General features: G+C 43.1%; 1 protein-coding gene across 1 annotated transcript in view; it reads left to right on the top strand.

Annotated features, from left to right (window-relative positions):
* The first annotated feature begins 1,568 nt into the window (after positions 1-1,568).
* The window catches only part of LOC307241155 (arf-GAP with coiled-coil, ANK repeat and PH domain-containing protein 3-like), a 55,203-nt gene continuing 39,646 nt past the window's right edge, over positions 1,569-17,125 (top strand). The window contains exon 1 of the mRNA XM_080015189.1: positions 1,569-1,972. Coding sequence (XP_079871315.1) covers positions 1,926-1,972 — 47 coding nt within the window. The 5' untranslated portion in view covers positions 1,569-1,925. The remainder of the gene's footprint in view (positions 1,973-17,125) is intronic.

The raw sequence follows: 17,125 nt of genomic DNA, 5'->3' as shown, positions 1-17,125 counted from the left end.
CCCCCTTGCTCCTTCGCTTCCTGTGAATTAATAAGACTATTTTAGGCATTCAAGCGGAAATGGATCGAGGGGGGGGATGAATAACCGCTATTTTAAACATCACATTGGTTTGATTTTTCTGTGGTTTCCATGTATGTTTAAGCATGTTTTCAAATCAGGGAATTAGAACTTAACGGTTGAAGCATTAAAACTTGTTCAGCTGCGTTCAAATGAGCGATCACCTCAATATCAGCGTAAGTCTCAGGATTGGTCCCATTTATTTACACGATAAAGTAATAAAAAGGTCCAATAGTAATGTAGATCACAAAAAATTACAGTCGGAAAAAGAGAGAGAGATTCGATACCAGTGTTCATGATAATTGACAGGATGAGAGGTTATCTGCTTAATTCCTTTTTTTTCTGATAAAACTTAGAATTGTGCAAAATTGTATGAATTGAATAAAAATAAACTATATGCTGACAATGGCTTGGTCCCAGACTATTTTTTTGCGATTTCAAAACTTTGCAAAGAATCTCTATATACATGACATAATTCAGACAATGCCATATTCAAGATATAGCATCAATTCGATTTTAAACACAGCCCCATTTTTTTCCTGAAGTAGATAATTCAAATACGTTGTGGAGTAGGCCTGAAAATGTACATAACATCAAATCTTTCTCCACCACAAAACACTGTTTTTGTCCATGTCAGAGATGTATGGATTGTTGTTTTATATGCTGAAATCCTGCGGGGAAATTCAGGGTGAAAAGCAGTTCTAAAATTGGCCTGCATTCCTACTTTTTATTGATTTTATTTTTTTTCAGAGTGTGATTGGGAATAACCTGCCCGTTAAAGGCCAAAACAACAACAATGGCCATCCGTCTCTTGCAGTTATCCACCCCCAATGTGTATTCTGTAATTCAAATATGAATACACCAGAGATGGGACCCTGTGCGCATAACGAGTGACTCCACGTGGGGTCCCGACCCCGAGGTGGCCGAGGGCCCCTCATCCAACAAAACCCTCGAGAGTATCATTGTCATTTTCTTAACCTTTTTGAGTGATGTTGCATCGTCAACTGTATGGACGATTCATGTTGTGTTTTTTGTACACACAGATTGTGATAAGCATATTGCAAGGTTCGAATATAAGCTGAATAAAAATAATAATAATAATAATAATAATAATAATAATAATAATAATAATAATAATAAAGGAAAATGTAAAAATAGGTAAGGGTTTGAGTTTAGAAAAGGGACATAAATAAATACATGAAAGGAAATAAATACATTATAGAAAACCAGGTCATCAATGTTTTTTTTTTTTCAAAGTTGATTGATCGTCATCGGACATGAAGCCGTTTTGAAGCTGCGAGCTTAACGGCATGGCGGGTGACGTCACTCGGCAACTCGTGCTGCATTCGATCTCAATCACAACTCGGAAAATCCCAAATCCCCGTGGAAAAAAAAAAAAACAAAAAAAACAACGAAACGGAGTCGGAATCCCAAGTCGGAATTTTCGGGGCGAATCCCCGTTCCGGCCCCACATCGCCGAGAAACCACACCCGACATCGCAGCAACGCGGCGGCACAACGGGCTGACAACACGCACTCACTCTGACCCAAAACCCACCTGCCCAACCGCATTTTTCTGCGAGCGTGGGTCCCGGGGCGCTGCGGCTTACGGCGTCAAAAAAAAAAAAAAATCACCGAGCTTCGAAGCGCTCGCGGAACGCCCCCGTCGGTCTTGCGCCGCGGTTCCGCGCTCGGCGGCGGCTGCAGACAGTGACCGCGGCGGCTCGGAGAAGCAGCACGGCGCGGCTCGTCGCTCTTGGCCCCGGCGCTACACGGTCTGGATACCCGGAGGCGCCGCCGAGGGAAATGAAATCCCCGTTTTAAGCCTTGCAATTTAGCTTTTGTTTTATTTGTAAATCTCGCCCCAAAATGACGGTGGATTTTGAAGACTGCATTAAAGATTCACCCCGGTTTAGGTAAGAACGGTTTCCCGTTGCTCTCATGTAAAACCTGTGTGTTGTGCACCGGCGATGTATTTATTCACTGTGCTGGATAATGCGGTTCCAAATGTAAATTCGCAGCACCGTATTCAAGTCTGTCATGGCTTACAGGACAGCAGTGGTCGTCATTCTCAACGCGGGGTCCGCCAAGACGTTCCAGCCCCCCGGTCATAATGATTAATAGTTAAAAATTCACCGTTTTTGTTTGGTTTTTTTTTCATACCGTTTTTCCAGACCTTAGGGAATGGACAACGATGACCGTTTGGATCGCATTTCCACGGTTATCTCCCTCGTGACAGTAGGGACACGTATGGAATCCCCGGGACGAAATCATATCGAACAACGAGGATCGTCTCAGATCGGGGGTCAAATCTTATCCGTTGGGGCCCATCCGTAGCCAAATGTGGATCAAATTCACGGCCCTGATATGATAACGGTTGAGGAAAACTCATTCAGAGTAATTGTATCTCTGAGGTATATCACAAGGACTCTTAAACCGCTTAAACAGCGACCACCGAATCGAATCCTAATCCAGTAGAAGAGGTCATTTCAGGGGCTCCCTTTACCCTCGTGCTTTATGGCAGGAAAGCCCCAAACCATGAAGTGACTTCCCTTTTTAATGAACTGCTCAGAGAATTGAGCCGACGAAAGTACAAGTCCTCACAAAGGGGTCTGCTCAGTGTCACTAAATATTGGATCGGAGGCGAAGTGAGCAGCTCCCAGCACAGCCTCACACACACTCGGCGACCGCCGTGCACCAGAGGTTAGATAAATAACACAGGAATTCCTCTACACCCACATCTCTTCCCAGACCTGGCTCTCCCTTCACCCCGTCCTGTCTGGGGAGAGCCAAGAGCCTTTCAGGCTGAGAGGGGTGTCTCAGCCTCCCTTCCTTCTTACCCTGCTTAACTTAGGTCCTTTTACACTGTGTGTGTGTGTGTGTGTGTGTGTGTGTGTGTGTGTGTGTGTGTGTGTGGGTGCACACTCATCCACAATAGCTTTGGGAACCCTTAGTGAAAATGTCTCATTCTGTATTTCCATGGGCTCCCATACGCGGCAGATAAATCTGTTCCTCTGGCCGGGGCTGTGAATGCGGGCTGAAAAATAATGCTCCTCATATGCAGCGCTTGGCGAGGGCTATCTCACTGGCTACAAAAGGACAGACGCCCACCGAGGACATGTTTCATTCTAGTGTTTCGTACGAAGCCTTTCTTTTGAGTGCTACTTAACGTCTATGTCAATAGTGAAGATCCAGTCCAGTGTTGAAGAACAGTTATAATAAAGTCTACGGCAGACACCGATTAAGACCAGCTTAGAAGAAAACGTTCTTCTACCCACTTTGGTCCGTAACAGCGCTTTGAGAGGACATTCAAATGGCTCTTTTGTATCTAAAAGCGGCGCGGGTGTTATGTAAGAAAGCCTGGAGGTGGAAGACTACAGCAGGAGAGCAGGCTCGGAGACAAAAAAAAAAAAAAGGGAAAATCATCAGCTCTTTTCACGTTTGATATTTGAATGACACTCTACTTCCCACGTGTGAAATCATGCAGGAAATCGGCTTGGCATTAACACTCAAAGTCTCGCATGTGGTGTGCCTATCGCTGCTTTTATAATTTTCACAATGATTGGTCAAAGTGTTTTATTTGTCAAATGCATAGTAAACCAGGGGCATTCCGAGCATTTAAATTCTTGCGACACGGTAAGCAACACCAGTGGTCATAGGATATAAAATAGGATATAAAATATAAAAAAATGAAAGTATAGTATGGAATTATTAATAGTTGCTTCTCACGCTCAAAAATATACATAACAGTACAACACTAGCAGCAGTTTCAGAGATGGAATGGAATGGGAATATGGACAATAGGGTAGAGTATAATGATATTGTAAATATAAGTGTCAGAGGGCCAATGAATGTGCACATTCAATTATGGTGATGTACATTGAATGGACATAGGAAGTGACCAGGGCATACTGGTCACCAGAGATGAATGTTGCTGGTTGAGAAGCCTGATGGCCTGGGGGTAAAAACTGTTTGAGTCTGGTAGTCCGTGCCCGAATGCTGCGGTAACGTCTACCACACAGCAGCAACGTGAACTGTCCATAGCCTGGGTGGCTGTATTCTTAAATGACTTTCCGCACTTTCCTTGGGCATCGTGTGTGGTAGATGGCTTGCACGGAGGGGAGATGGCAGCCGATGATGCGCGCCGCTCTCTTCACCACCCTCTGGAGAGCCTTGCGATCAGCAGCGGCGCAGCTGCCATACCAGGCAGTAAATGCAGCTAAGAGAGAAGGCTCTCAATGGTGCACCTGTAAAAGTTAGTGAGACTTTGTGCAGACATGCCAAACTTCTTAAGTCTTCTCAGGAAGTATAGGTGCTTCGGGGAGGTTTTTGCTGCCGAGTCCAATTGCATGGACCAATTGCATGAACCCCCCCCCCCCCCCCCCCCATTTCCTGAACTTCACCATCATCTCCTTAGTCCTTTCCTTAGATTAACCTTTTTTTTGGCCGTTTGAGCACACATAACCACCAAGGAGCTGTTTTTTAGACCTATGTGAAATCCTGAATGAAATTCAGGAAGTGAAGCAGTTTTAAAACCCTTTCCGGTGCTTTTTTGAGTTTTCATGTGCGTTGTGTTGGACAGAGAACACTTATTGGGAATAATCTGCCCATTATAGGCTTTTTAAAATGACCGGAACAAATCCACCACCTCCAGCTATCCCTCCCCAATGTGTATTCTTGCGGTTGTGTCTCTCCGGATTTCTCCGGACACAAGGAGACAGATGTGAGGTTGCAGCCATGAGGCTCTCCACATCTGTTTTGGAAGTGGGGCTCCGTAATGATTACACAACCGCAGGAATGGGGGGTGTTTGTGTTTGCTGCTGCACAACACTGGCGACGTGTGAGTCTGAGCCGTCCGTCCTCACTGACATGCTTATTTTGAGGTCACAATCACATTCTGTTGGAACACCACAGCCACCACACTCATTAAAAAGGTCTTCTGATGGACATATTAATTTCTGATTTTATGTTCTTTCTTATGTTATTTATGGTTTCTGATCAGATGTTTAGATCTGATTTCTTTCCGCAAGAGATTATAAGAACTATTGTATGAATGTATTGTATATGTAGAATATATATTCCACCTCATGAATGTTGTTCATCAGGCAAGCATTATGACGCCCTGAAGGATCGAGAGAGGCAACACGGCTATGAATGCCTCTTGTATTTACACTTGGGTGGAGAAAAAGCTTGGTTCACACACACATTTGGAGGGAATTTTGGCATCCCCCGATGATCCGTCCCCGTGTCCCTAACAGTCTCAGACAGAATATGAGTATTGTCCTAGGGAGCGCCCTGCTTCAGCCAAGAGACAGACTCTTTTCACTCAGCCTGAATGGCTCGGGCGGAGAGCCCCCGAGATTCCTTCCCTCCTCCCGCCATGTGAAACAGCCGGGGGTTGGGGGTGCCGATGATTAGGTGATTTACCCAGTGACCTGTACCACTTATTGCTTCTGCAATTTGCACATCTGTGAGAGAATGACTCGACGCTTGAATGGATGGATGCATGCATCCATGCATGCGTGGATGGATGCGTGGATGGATGTGTGGATGTGTGACCCAGTCATATGACGGAGGGCGGGAGGCATGTCGGATTCCTTGATATGGCCGCTACGCGGGAATGCAAGGCATGTGGCGTAACGTCATGCTCCATGAGGGGGGAAAACACCCCCAAATACTGTCTGTCCGCCGGATAAAGAACACTGTCCCTGAGAAATCCTCTCAACTGAAATACATATTAGTACAAATACTTTACTAGCTGGGAAAGTACTTTACAAACAAATACTTTGTTTGCTTGGGAAAATCATTGCATAATTGATTCTGTCAGTACAACATACTGAAAATGCAACATTTGCCCTGTCTGTGATTATGGCATTCTTTCTTCATCTTTAGAGATTCAGCGTTTTTTTTTAATCTTTCATCTGTGTTCTTGACTTAATGACTCTTAGAGCTCAGTTGGGGCTGGTCTTCAGTCCTCTTCACCATCTTGTTAAGGGTGTCAGCAAGCTCTCTGTGTGCACTGGAGCTCACAACTCCAGGTAATGAAAGCGACAGGGATTAAGGCAGCAGTGTGCAGTTTGATGGCTGTGTGTCTTAATCAGGGATTAGCCCACATTCCTCTGTGCAATCCCTTGATGGCAAGGTGTGACACCTGGAAACCAAACATTCAGCCGGTGTCACCTTGGTGTGGGGGGTGTGTGGAAATAGATCTAATGATAGGCAGAGAAGTATTTTTTTCTTGACCAACAGGCAATCCATAATTGTTAGCCCCTCACTGGGAAATCCCAGCACTGTTCACACTATTACGGCCTAAAGGAAAAGCTTTCATCCTCTCAAAAAGGAGACAAGATGAAAGGATTTTGCCTGCCTCAGCTTCAGAACTCACCAGGAACACCACAGCAATATAGGGCAGCAGATGGACGGTCACCTCATATTGATTATTAAAGTGTTTGAAGGATGTCCTCAGGGAAAAAAGGTCTTCTCAGCGAGGGCAGAGCTAATACGACTGTGCGGTGGACGGATCTAGGCTTGACCTCAATCAAACTTTTATTATTGGAGTACACAAAATGTAATTCTGCCTGGCAGACATATAACTGTTAATGGGCTGTTATCACAGTATGTGTACTTCAGTCATTGAACTCAGAGAGCAATCCTTTAATTGCAGGTGTGTCGTCGTTTTATAATGTAATACATTAATCGTTTTTTTTCTATATCCGGGAATTTAATTATGCTCTTCTATGATTTGAGACTTAACCCTAGTGAAATGGATTGGGGCATATTGATGATGTCATCCCTAAGCCTTTTGTGTAAGAGGGGGAAGTCGCTGCATGAGCTCCTGTGGCCCCTCATTTCATTTAGATGAATGGAAAGACGTTTCGCACACTGCACACACAGACTCGTGCAGAGCAGGGTCCTGCATGCTAAACAGTGTGCTAATCTCCTTCTATGGGACATCCTGAGAGGTGACAAAGAGATCTGGGATTTGCGCCAGCACAAACAGAACTTGCTCTCCTGCCCTCTACTGTGCACAACCTGCAAGAGTGTGTGAAGGGTTTATTAAGTATGATGAAATCAAATGGTCGAACTTAATGGCTGTCGTTCTGATTGATTCCTGCCTCCTCGCATCCAACCCGGCCATCCGGTGTGCTCTTTTGCAGTCATTGAAGCAGCAATATATTAATGTCTTGAGGCAGAAACCAAGTGATGATTGAGTGGATGTGACGTAACACCTCAGGGTTTTGCAGATCTAGGCCTACATTGCAGCATGTTTTTCCCAGCAGATTGTATTTTGGTTATCTATACCATACATCTGATGTCAATTGAGCATAGGTCCTAAATATCAGATATCCCATACTTTTCAAAAAGTGGAAAATCCACTTTTACCTTGATATTTATCAGATGAGTTCCAATTTTGCCCAGAGTAAGGCCTTGTGTTCTTCATGGGCTCAAACAAGCGATGTGTCTTACAGAGAGTAGTGGGACTTCTAGAAACGTCAGGTAAACACAACTCACTGTCAGAAGTATCCAGCTATAATAATCCAACTCATAACACACACGATAATACTCTTCATGGCAAACATTACTAAGGTCAGTCCTAGAAATCACACAACAATATTAGACCATAAAAAAGCCTACAATATTGCTAGCAACAGGTTGCTGGAATCCCAAGTATTTGCTGAGTATGTATCATCAATGCATTTTCAACATCTTTTTGATCTGCACAGAGGGAGTTAAGCCTGGGCAGCAATGTGGCACCATGGTGAATTACTGGTTATGCCATGATCAGATGGACTATAATTCTGAATTAATATACTGCATCTAATGTCCCTGCAGGATTAGCCACACTGTGCATCGCTTTCAGATCTACCCCAGTAAAGGTTGGCATAACAGGATGAGCTGCCATTCCAGTTGTTCTGTCATAGTTATGCGAGCATTTTGTTTAATTGGTTTTACATACAATTAGGAATTTTAACAATGAATCAACTATCCATTAATTGCTCATAAGCATTTAATCGATAAAGATTTTATTATCGATATGAACTGAACAATCTGTGGTGGTGTTGTTATTGTATTAACAGGCGTCTTTGTTGGGTGCATGGCGTTTTTGAGAAAAAAATACTCAGCCAGGAAGTACTGGTACTCACCAGAACGACTGGGGGCAATCGAGGAAAAAAATGATGCATGCGCGAACCAGCTCGGGGAGCCTTGCCTCAAACTTCTCCATTTTGAAATTAAAGGAAATTAAATGAGGAGAAACGCTCCTCGCGTCAAGTCACAAAATCTCAGAGATACGCGACTTTACGTATGTCCCCACGCACCATGGCCCCATCCCCTGGTGACGTCATTAGCTTTTATGTTATCAATAAATTGGCAAATTGTTTAAGGTTAACAACTATTTATTGAGCAAATTCCTTTAAATTAACATTCCGACATCAAATTAATTGCTTCAATGGCTCGATTGATTTTGACTGTTTCAACCTGCTTGAACTTCTAAAACATTGCATCATGTTTTAGGAAATCAGATTAATCTCCAGCAGTTTTTCTTAATAGATATCCCCTTAGACAGTTACAGCAATTTGTCCACTATGGTTTGCATTCAAAGTAGGATCATTTAAACATACCTACTGTACTTTCCTGTCTCAGGCCATGTAAAAGCTGCATGAGTCTTATAAGCTGCGCTGTAGACAGCTTTTTCAAAAATCTCTGGCAAATCTTTCACTTGCTCCTTACACATAAAACACTCAATTTGTATACCATTTGAGAAAATTGGACTTTCTCTTCGGGAAACAACAAGTGATGTCACGGTTTCTACATCCATTTTTAATCCAGTCTATACAAACAAATATTTAACAATAAGTGTTTATTTGCGGTGAACAGGTATCTGTCACTACACGGTCAATGGAGACAAGGCTCTGTTTGTTATCGAAAAACAGACTATTAGATGGACCCATTCGGGCCCTGATTCTTAGTTCATTTAGATTATTTGTAGAGAGAGTGGCAACATAGGGCAGCTCAGCCTAATGTATGTGGACTGAAATGCCTTATAAGCGAGCGATTTGACTCTTCTGAAACTCTTTGTCTTTATATACCCCAACTGTTGTGTGAAGAAAAGAAATACGGAACTGTCTTAAGCTCTGTGCCACAACCACTGGATTGAAAACAAAAGTAGTAGTGAAGATTAACACTCATCAAAGGCCATTGCCTCAGTTGCCTTTTAGCTGGGTCCAGGGCCATGGTTCTACAGTCACCAGGCTCTGGTACATCTCAGTTTTGAAATGCTGAATCACACGTGTAATCAAGATGAGCATCTGCTTTGGATTTGGTCTATCCCTCTCTCCGTCCTGTCTCTCTCTCTTTTTCCTCACACCCCCCTTTTCTACTTTTCCTCTCCTTGCAGCCTTCCCCTGTGAGTGGGGGCGGACTTCCTGGTCGTGGCCTGGCCAGGACTGAGCCTGGGGATGTGTCAGGAAATGCGTCAGCCTGCTGAAATATTAAAAGGGGGTTCAGAGTAAAGGGTAGTGGCCCAGAGAGGTGGGAGGGAGACTGTGATGAGGTTGCTGACGCATCTGTTATTACAGCCAACCTTCCTCGTCAATCTCAGTTTGAGCCAAATTCTAATCCTTTATATGCATTCAAGTGTATAGTTGGTTTCAGGAGAGCATTTCCAGCTGTGTTGCAAAATTAGATTTTATTATACTCATTATTTCAAACAAGAACTACCCTTGTTTGATGACAAACAAAGGTTTCATGGCAAAATCATGTTGGACTTCATATTATTGAACTTTTGTTTAAATTCACCAATGTCATAGGTTAGGTTGAACTCCATAAGTTAGATTTTGATGTATTCTATGTTGAGAGTATGAACCCTTGTGGTGACGCTAATAATCTTAAGCCAGAAATTGTCTTTCTATCAATCTATCATTTCTATCATTTGTGCACTTTCACAGTCTGTTATAGTTTCGTTCTCACCAAGAGTTCTTTACAACGCTTTCTCCCTTTTTTTTTTTTTTTTTTTTTTTAAAACAATTGCAAATATAACATCAAACTGCTTGTCCATTCCTCATTAGTGTCAAAAATATTTCTCCTCTGTCTGCTTGGAAAAAATACTCACAAAGGATAGTAGACACCATTTGATTTGGATACTGTACCTTACCATCTTGGGTCTACTCTTTCCAGTTGACAGCTTTGCCCAGGGTATGTGTTGACACAGGGGTCATCAACTTCCTAGTTCCGGGACTGATGGGATTGGGTCAGGGGGCACGGAAGAGAGTCAGAGATTGACGTAACGGACAGGGTGCTGACTTTCGGGGAGAGGAAACATCTGCGGGAAAGACAAGGGGAAATGTGAGGACACAGCACCTCTCCTGTTGTCTCCCAGTCTACTGAGTAAACTCTGCTGACGTTGAGACCTTTACATGATGTATCGGTGGGTTACTTGAATGGGTATATTTTCCACAGTTTTGTATTAACCAGCAGTCTGATGTTTAGACAATGACTCAAAATCGAGTGTTTTCCAAGACAGCTGCATATATTTTTCATCATTTATCCGCTTCTGGATCACATGTAAAACAGCAGACTTCAAATTACTTCTCATGGATGCTCACCATCAAAGGGTTCTCAACATAATCCATATGGAAGCTGTCTTTAGTTATTTAGCATGGTCTGTTGTTTCTGCAAGCTCCATCTCCCAAGTTTTCAGACAGGAAAGAGCTGAATGCTTCACACGTCTGGTATGTCTTTCTAGTGCAAGCCAAGCAGCATGTTTAGCCCACAAAAATGCCGGGAAGACTCCCAGCTCAGCCCAACCACCGTTGGACATAGTGGTTATGTAGACGAGGGATTTTTCACTGGGGGAATTCAGTTATTTCACCGAAATGTCAGTGTGTTGCGATATGGGACTGGCTTACCGGAATCATCACTCTCTCCTCTGCAGCCGTTGACCCAGGCAGCCTGATGTGATGCCCAGGCAGAAGCTTTAAGAAGCACTGTGTCTGTGGGGCTTCATTGTCTCGGTCCCTACAATGGAACATTGTCTCAGAAAATTCTCACGGCTAGGACATTTGCCCATTACCGTGTGAGGTCTAGCCTTTCTTCTGTCACTCTTAATATCTTCATTGACATTTTTGTGTGCTGGAGTCATGTTGGACCACCCTGTGTTAACATAAACCTGCTTGTCCAGCTCAGACGGCCTGCATCCTGAACTTTCTCTGGTCTGTCCGCCTTTCCGCCTCACAAATCTTCTTGCCTCGTATACAAAGTGTAACAGATAACAATTGAATCACACTAGTGGGGCACAGAATGGACTGAATATACACTGCAGTCCTGCCGAAAGGGTTAAGCCTTATCATACTTCTTCTTGACAGCCTTTTTTTGGCTGGCGCTGTCTGCCATCTGAAGTGCCATTTCCCCATGGGATTTGTTGCTTAATTGAATGGCCCCAGACATTAGTTGGAGGACTGGAGCTGGAACTGCATTATACATTGGGGTATACCCAGCTGGTTCGTAGAAAAGCCCTATTGCAGACAATATTTGGGATCTCTTTTCTAATCATTACCATTTTACATGCTTATACTAGCATTACCTCAGGTTTTTAACATCAAGAACATCACAGCACTCATAGGGTAGACTGGCTTACACAGCATGATTTTTTTTAATACCATTTTCTAAAATATATTATATTGCATTGATCCTCATGATATGCCTTTCTTATTCTCTCATACTTTCTGTTTGTGTCCGTCTCTGCCTTTGTTTCTCTTCCTCATCATCACACAAATGAGTTATTTGGTTATTAACGATGTGGCCTGCATTGGTCTACATTTAAGAAAGCAAGAGGTTAGCATACAGTTACAGTTTATCTAAGACGGGAGTCACATTTGGCCAAGCATTGTTAAAGCGAACTTACTCGTATCTCTCTTTGTCATTCCATCTAGTGATATTTTCCAGCAGTTACCATGATACTGATGTTAAATCTGTGAAAGTGAAAACAGTAAAATGGGTTTCTTCTCAAAATGATATGAAAGTGAGAGTTGTCGACCTTGAACTTGGGATGTCCTCATTGACTTCACTGCTGTCACACAATTCAAGGTCATTCAGTGCTCACTGGCGGCATTCCCATTCATTGTCCTGTTAGTCAGCTGCGTTCCACTACAGCCTCCAAACAAGAATACTGCCTTCAGAAAAGGTCAGGAGGGGGAGCAACACATGGCCACTTTGGAACGTACTCTGTACTGAAAATCAGTGTCACAAGCTGGAAGTACACTTGTGCGAATCCAGTATTTGTCTGATTCACACGAGCACAAGCGTCCTGTTGGGACCTAAACATGTCACGTTGAATTTAATTGTGTGCAGGCTCGTGAATCAAAACCATCAAACTTCTCCCACAAATTTGTCCCTTGACATTCTTTTGTACTTGTTTTTTATAGAGCAAAAATGTCGATCCTAGTAGGCAATTTGAGTTGAGAATCTATTGAGTAAGTTATTATATAATTATATTCCACTTCAGGTCAGGACATGTACATCGCCCATTTTAATGCATTAGATACCGTAGCTTCTACTACAATCTATATGTTTGCAGTCTGTGTACATTACCGAAAGCCACAACTCGACAACCCCTTTTGAGTTTAAAACAAAGTGGCACACAATTGTGAAGCTGAAGAAGAAACCAATGTGGTAGCAGGTGGTTTGCCTTTGAGCTGAACTGATGTTTTTTTTGTTTTTTTTTTAAGAATAGGGTTTTCATTTTGTCTCCAAAAGCACTGCTTAAAATATTGAGGATTCCTTTTTTTCCGACACATTTTCTTCTCCCTAACATTTTCCATTACTCAATCCAACTCTTTTTCCTGCTCAGAATATTGTGCAGAAGCCCGGGGATGCCACGGGGCAGCGTTGACCACACCACACCACCACCACCCATCCTCCATAATGCCTCCACTCCTGTCCCTTGTCCTCTTTGGGCCGGGAGCAAGAGGCTTTCCGCAGACACACGCCCTCCAGCAACATGGTTACAAATCCCATGCTGATTCCCAGATAAGCCTTGGCCCTTGCCCCACCACTCCCACTGTTTAGTTCTCCAACTTTGACTGACAGCCAGCCTGCACTAACAATCAAATCCCTCGGGGATGCACAGAATAATGGTCCCGCTATCAGGTTATCCAAACAGTCCAACATTCTCACTCAAGATGCTTATGTGAATATAACAAAGGAAGGCAAACAAGTGTTTTTGTGGTGTTTTTGAGGATGATTGCCGATTCTCCTTTCCGTAAACAAGATAAGGAATTGGATTTGGGATTTTTGATTTTTTTGATTTTACCAGATAATTGAAGTGTAACCATTTGTCTGAGATATGAATGAGAGGCAGAGTACAACCGTAACATAGCTGACTCATAGTTACAGAAATATTAGTGGAAAGGCTGACACAGAACAAAAAAAATACCGGTCCATTTCATAATGAGAGGGGAAGAGAAATGTCTACCACATAAGAGCTTTTTGTGTCATAATTTTGGAGTTAGGGCATCTGGTTTTACAATTCGGACTACAGTCCAAACAGTACAACATCACCAGTTGACGCTTGAAATCTGCATTGATATTCATAATTTATTTATGGATTCATTCAAATCCTATTATTCTGGCTGCTTCTGTCTGAGTAGAAGCTAAAATTAGACGATCCAGATGTTGTGCTATTTGTGTAACATTCAAAGCCCTGACCCACAAAAAGAAAACAGTGACCAGTTTTATTCCGTTATAAAGAAATCCAAATGTCTGCAGACTGAAATGTCATTGCATGTGTGAAATTTGCCTCAAAGTGTCATATGTTATTAGTTGAACGCAGTCTTTTTGACACATCTAATGGCCTTTGTTTGATTTATTCTGAACCAATGGAATCGCCTTTGTTGTATTTTTAACACTCCAAATGACATCTCTCTCTTGTTACGGCAGATCTAGAGCACTGACTCAGTAAAATCTTCATAGGCTGAATTTTACGTACGGGAAAAAGCTGTCAGTCACTGCTGTTGATTTGGAGCCTCTGAGCCCCCCCCCCCCCCCCCAACCCCCTTTCTCAAAAACTTGTGAAATGCAAGACTCTGGGTGACTCTGTGTGTTTTGGCGGCTCAACCTTGTTCTTGTATCCCAGTACCTCCATGCTGTCTGGGCTTTCTGTGCGATGGGAGCCAGGGTCAGCGGCTCCCTCCCCGGGGTGGTCACGTCCCTGTTGTGGTGTTGCCAAAGGGTCAGGAGTCAATGCATGGCAGACAGATCTGTGAGAGGGAGAGGAATATTCATGCTAAGATTTTTAGTAGTAGCTCCTTTGGGCTTCCAGTTGGAGCATTTTGGAGGAAATGAGCAAACCTCAACAAGTCATTCAAAAACGTGTTCGGACAACCCGGTACATCTGACAAGTATTTTATTCTTGGACTTCACCTGGAATGCCGTAACAAGCAACCCTGGCAAATTGTTTTGCAAGAATACAGTTCCCCAGGGCCGCAGAAATCTTGTTTGATTTGAATGTCTCAGCTAAGGAATGCGTCTCTATTCCCCTCTCTGTAAGCACGTTGAGGAGATGGGATTCATGTGGTCTGATTAAACAGGGAATGTTATCCTCTGCTCAGGGAAGCCCAACTGCCTAGCTGTCTCGCTGCTTGGCTGGCACTTTTCTGAGGATAGTTTGGTTGTTGCTGGGCACCGCCGGAACCAACGCCCCTCTCCTCGGCACAACTAAAGCCATACCGTAGAACTAGGATAGGATTTAAACTCTCCAATAGAAAACCATTCATTTCAACAAGAAGGGTGATCTTAGTTTCCTTTTTTTCTAAGACCATAGAAACAAAACATGCCATAACATTCAGGCTCTGGGATGAAAAATGAAAACCAAATGATAGATGATGGGTCTGTGCTACACATGTAGTGTGCTTGCAGTCTTAGTAAAAATAATATGATATTGAATATTGAGTCATTTTAGAAACCAAATGCAATTTTTGTTGGACATTAGCTTCTTCCTTTAATGGGTTGTTGTTGAATTATTATTTTAATCTTTGCTTCAGTGTTTGGATCCGCTTTCTGAGATGGAAACCCATCTGTATTATTGCCTCTGGCTGTTCATTCCCTCATGATTTATGTGCCGCGGTCTGTGGCATGCAGACGGGTACCGCAGAGTGCATAAGGCTGTCGGAGGTAGAATGAGGCTGCTGCTTGGGCAGAGATAGATGGCAAGAGGAGAGGCGGTGCAGAAAGAAGATAGGCACAGAGTTCACCCACAGCGAATGGACCATCACCACAGGATGAGCACCTGAACCGCTGCTAGCCTAGTGATCTACCTCAGTAGATAAAACAAAAATCCAGGGCGTTGACTTTGGCGGGGTCATTGTGCAGTCAAGAATGGAATATGTAGCCAGAAGCCTTTTTTTTCTCCGTAAAATAAATATATTTCCCTTCTCACTTCTTCTTGCAAAATTTTGTGGGCAGAAGTTGTCAAGATTTTATAATCTCGTCACCACTGTCACTGTTTGTGTGTATGTTTTTAAGTATGTGACATGGTTGTGTCTCTATATAGTGCTATTGTCAGACTAATGTGGGCTCAGATGGTCATTATACACAAAACACATTTTATAATCCCATCGCATCCTGCGGGACTCATGGGAATTCTGTGGGATGTAAAATTTCAGAAATTCTGTCAGGCTTGCAGGTTGGTCAGATTTAACAGATTGCTGACTTCAATCTGTCCATGGGAATAGGTGGGCAAAACACTTTGCTATGCCAACAGTGGTAGGTCGCACAAGCTGGCCAAGGTAGCGGGCCAGCTCCGATTGTCTGAATTTGCACGGATATTCTGAAAACCTTCCTTCCTCTGTCCTTTTAAATTGAGATAGGATATGTGTTGAGCTGTAACAGATATTTCATAATCAAAAATTGACTGTAGCCAAATGTCTGTTGCACTATATAATGCAAAAAAATACAATAATTTATTGTAAACTAAAATTTCAGGATCATGACAGACCTACAGTACATGTGTGATAATGGTCCTACTTGACTAGTATCCAAACATGGTTATGTCTGGTCATTTTGTCTATAAAATAACCCCATGACTAATAAAAAATACAACATGTTATATTGCATATTGCTCATACAAATGTTGGTTATCTGAATCTTTGAATTGAACATAATTGTAAATGAATACAGTGTAAAATGAGGTCAGAGCTTCAAATAAACTGCTTTTGTTGCTGTTTCTGAAAACATGAGTCCGTTGTCCTTTGACTAGAGCCCACTTAGTCATTGTGGAAGATGTCATTTTCCGCACCCCGCAGTGTCCTTGTCACTGATTTATTAAGTTCCCCCATTGTTGCAAGAAGGGAGGCATGTGCCCTTCTGTTTTTAAGACCTAGTTTCTGGGCCTGCCCATTAGGACAAGCTATGTTAGGCAGCAGTTAGTCTTGTCACTGTCACTTCAACCGCCGCTTGGCTAAGAGCCCTCAGGGGGGTATGGGGTTTGGCATCCAGCCTGGCAGTGTTAGGCACATGCTCGATGAATGAAATTGTAGAGGGTTTTACTGTAGGTTTTATTTAACGGTGTTAATTTGGTGGTGTCTGTCTTTTTTGTTATATATTCCAACAATTGCTGTATGGATTTTTTTTCATACACTAGTGAAAGAGACCTGGAGTCAAGTCAATGTCAAGTCTGCCCTGATCTGCCAAGGATCTGCACCAAACAGCACTTTTTGACAAGCCTAAGATCAGAGTTCCAGTGCCCCAATGGTACGGTAAAAGTGTTGGTGGTCCTGTGACTTATTGAATCCATTGAATGGGTGGGTGGGCTGGGACGGATGCCTGTCTGCTACAAGAGAAGGCTGTTGCCTTGGAAATGAAATAGGCTTTGGTGAATGGTTGCCTCTCAGCTGTTGGCTACATGCAAGTATTTGGCACAGTAGGAAATCAGGGGGATGGGGAGCACCCAGGCCACTTTACTCATATGGAAGCTGTTTTCCCCCCGATATCAATACTGACATGGTTGATGTCAGCAACCAAGATGCATTTTACAGCCCAGCGGTGAGTGCATTGTGTGGGGAATGTGCAACTGA

This window comes from Zeus faber (genome assembly GCF_960531495.2).
Source record: "Zeus faber genome assembly, chromosome: 15".
NCBI lineage: Eukaryota > Metazoa > Chordata > Actinopteri > Zeiformes > Zeidae > Zeus > Zeus faber.
Note: the sequence above shows the minus strand (reverse complement) of the source record. Positions and strands in the feature narration are given on the sequence as shown.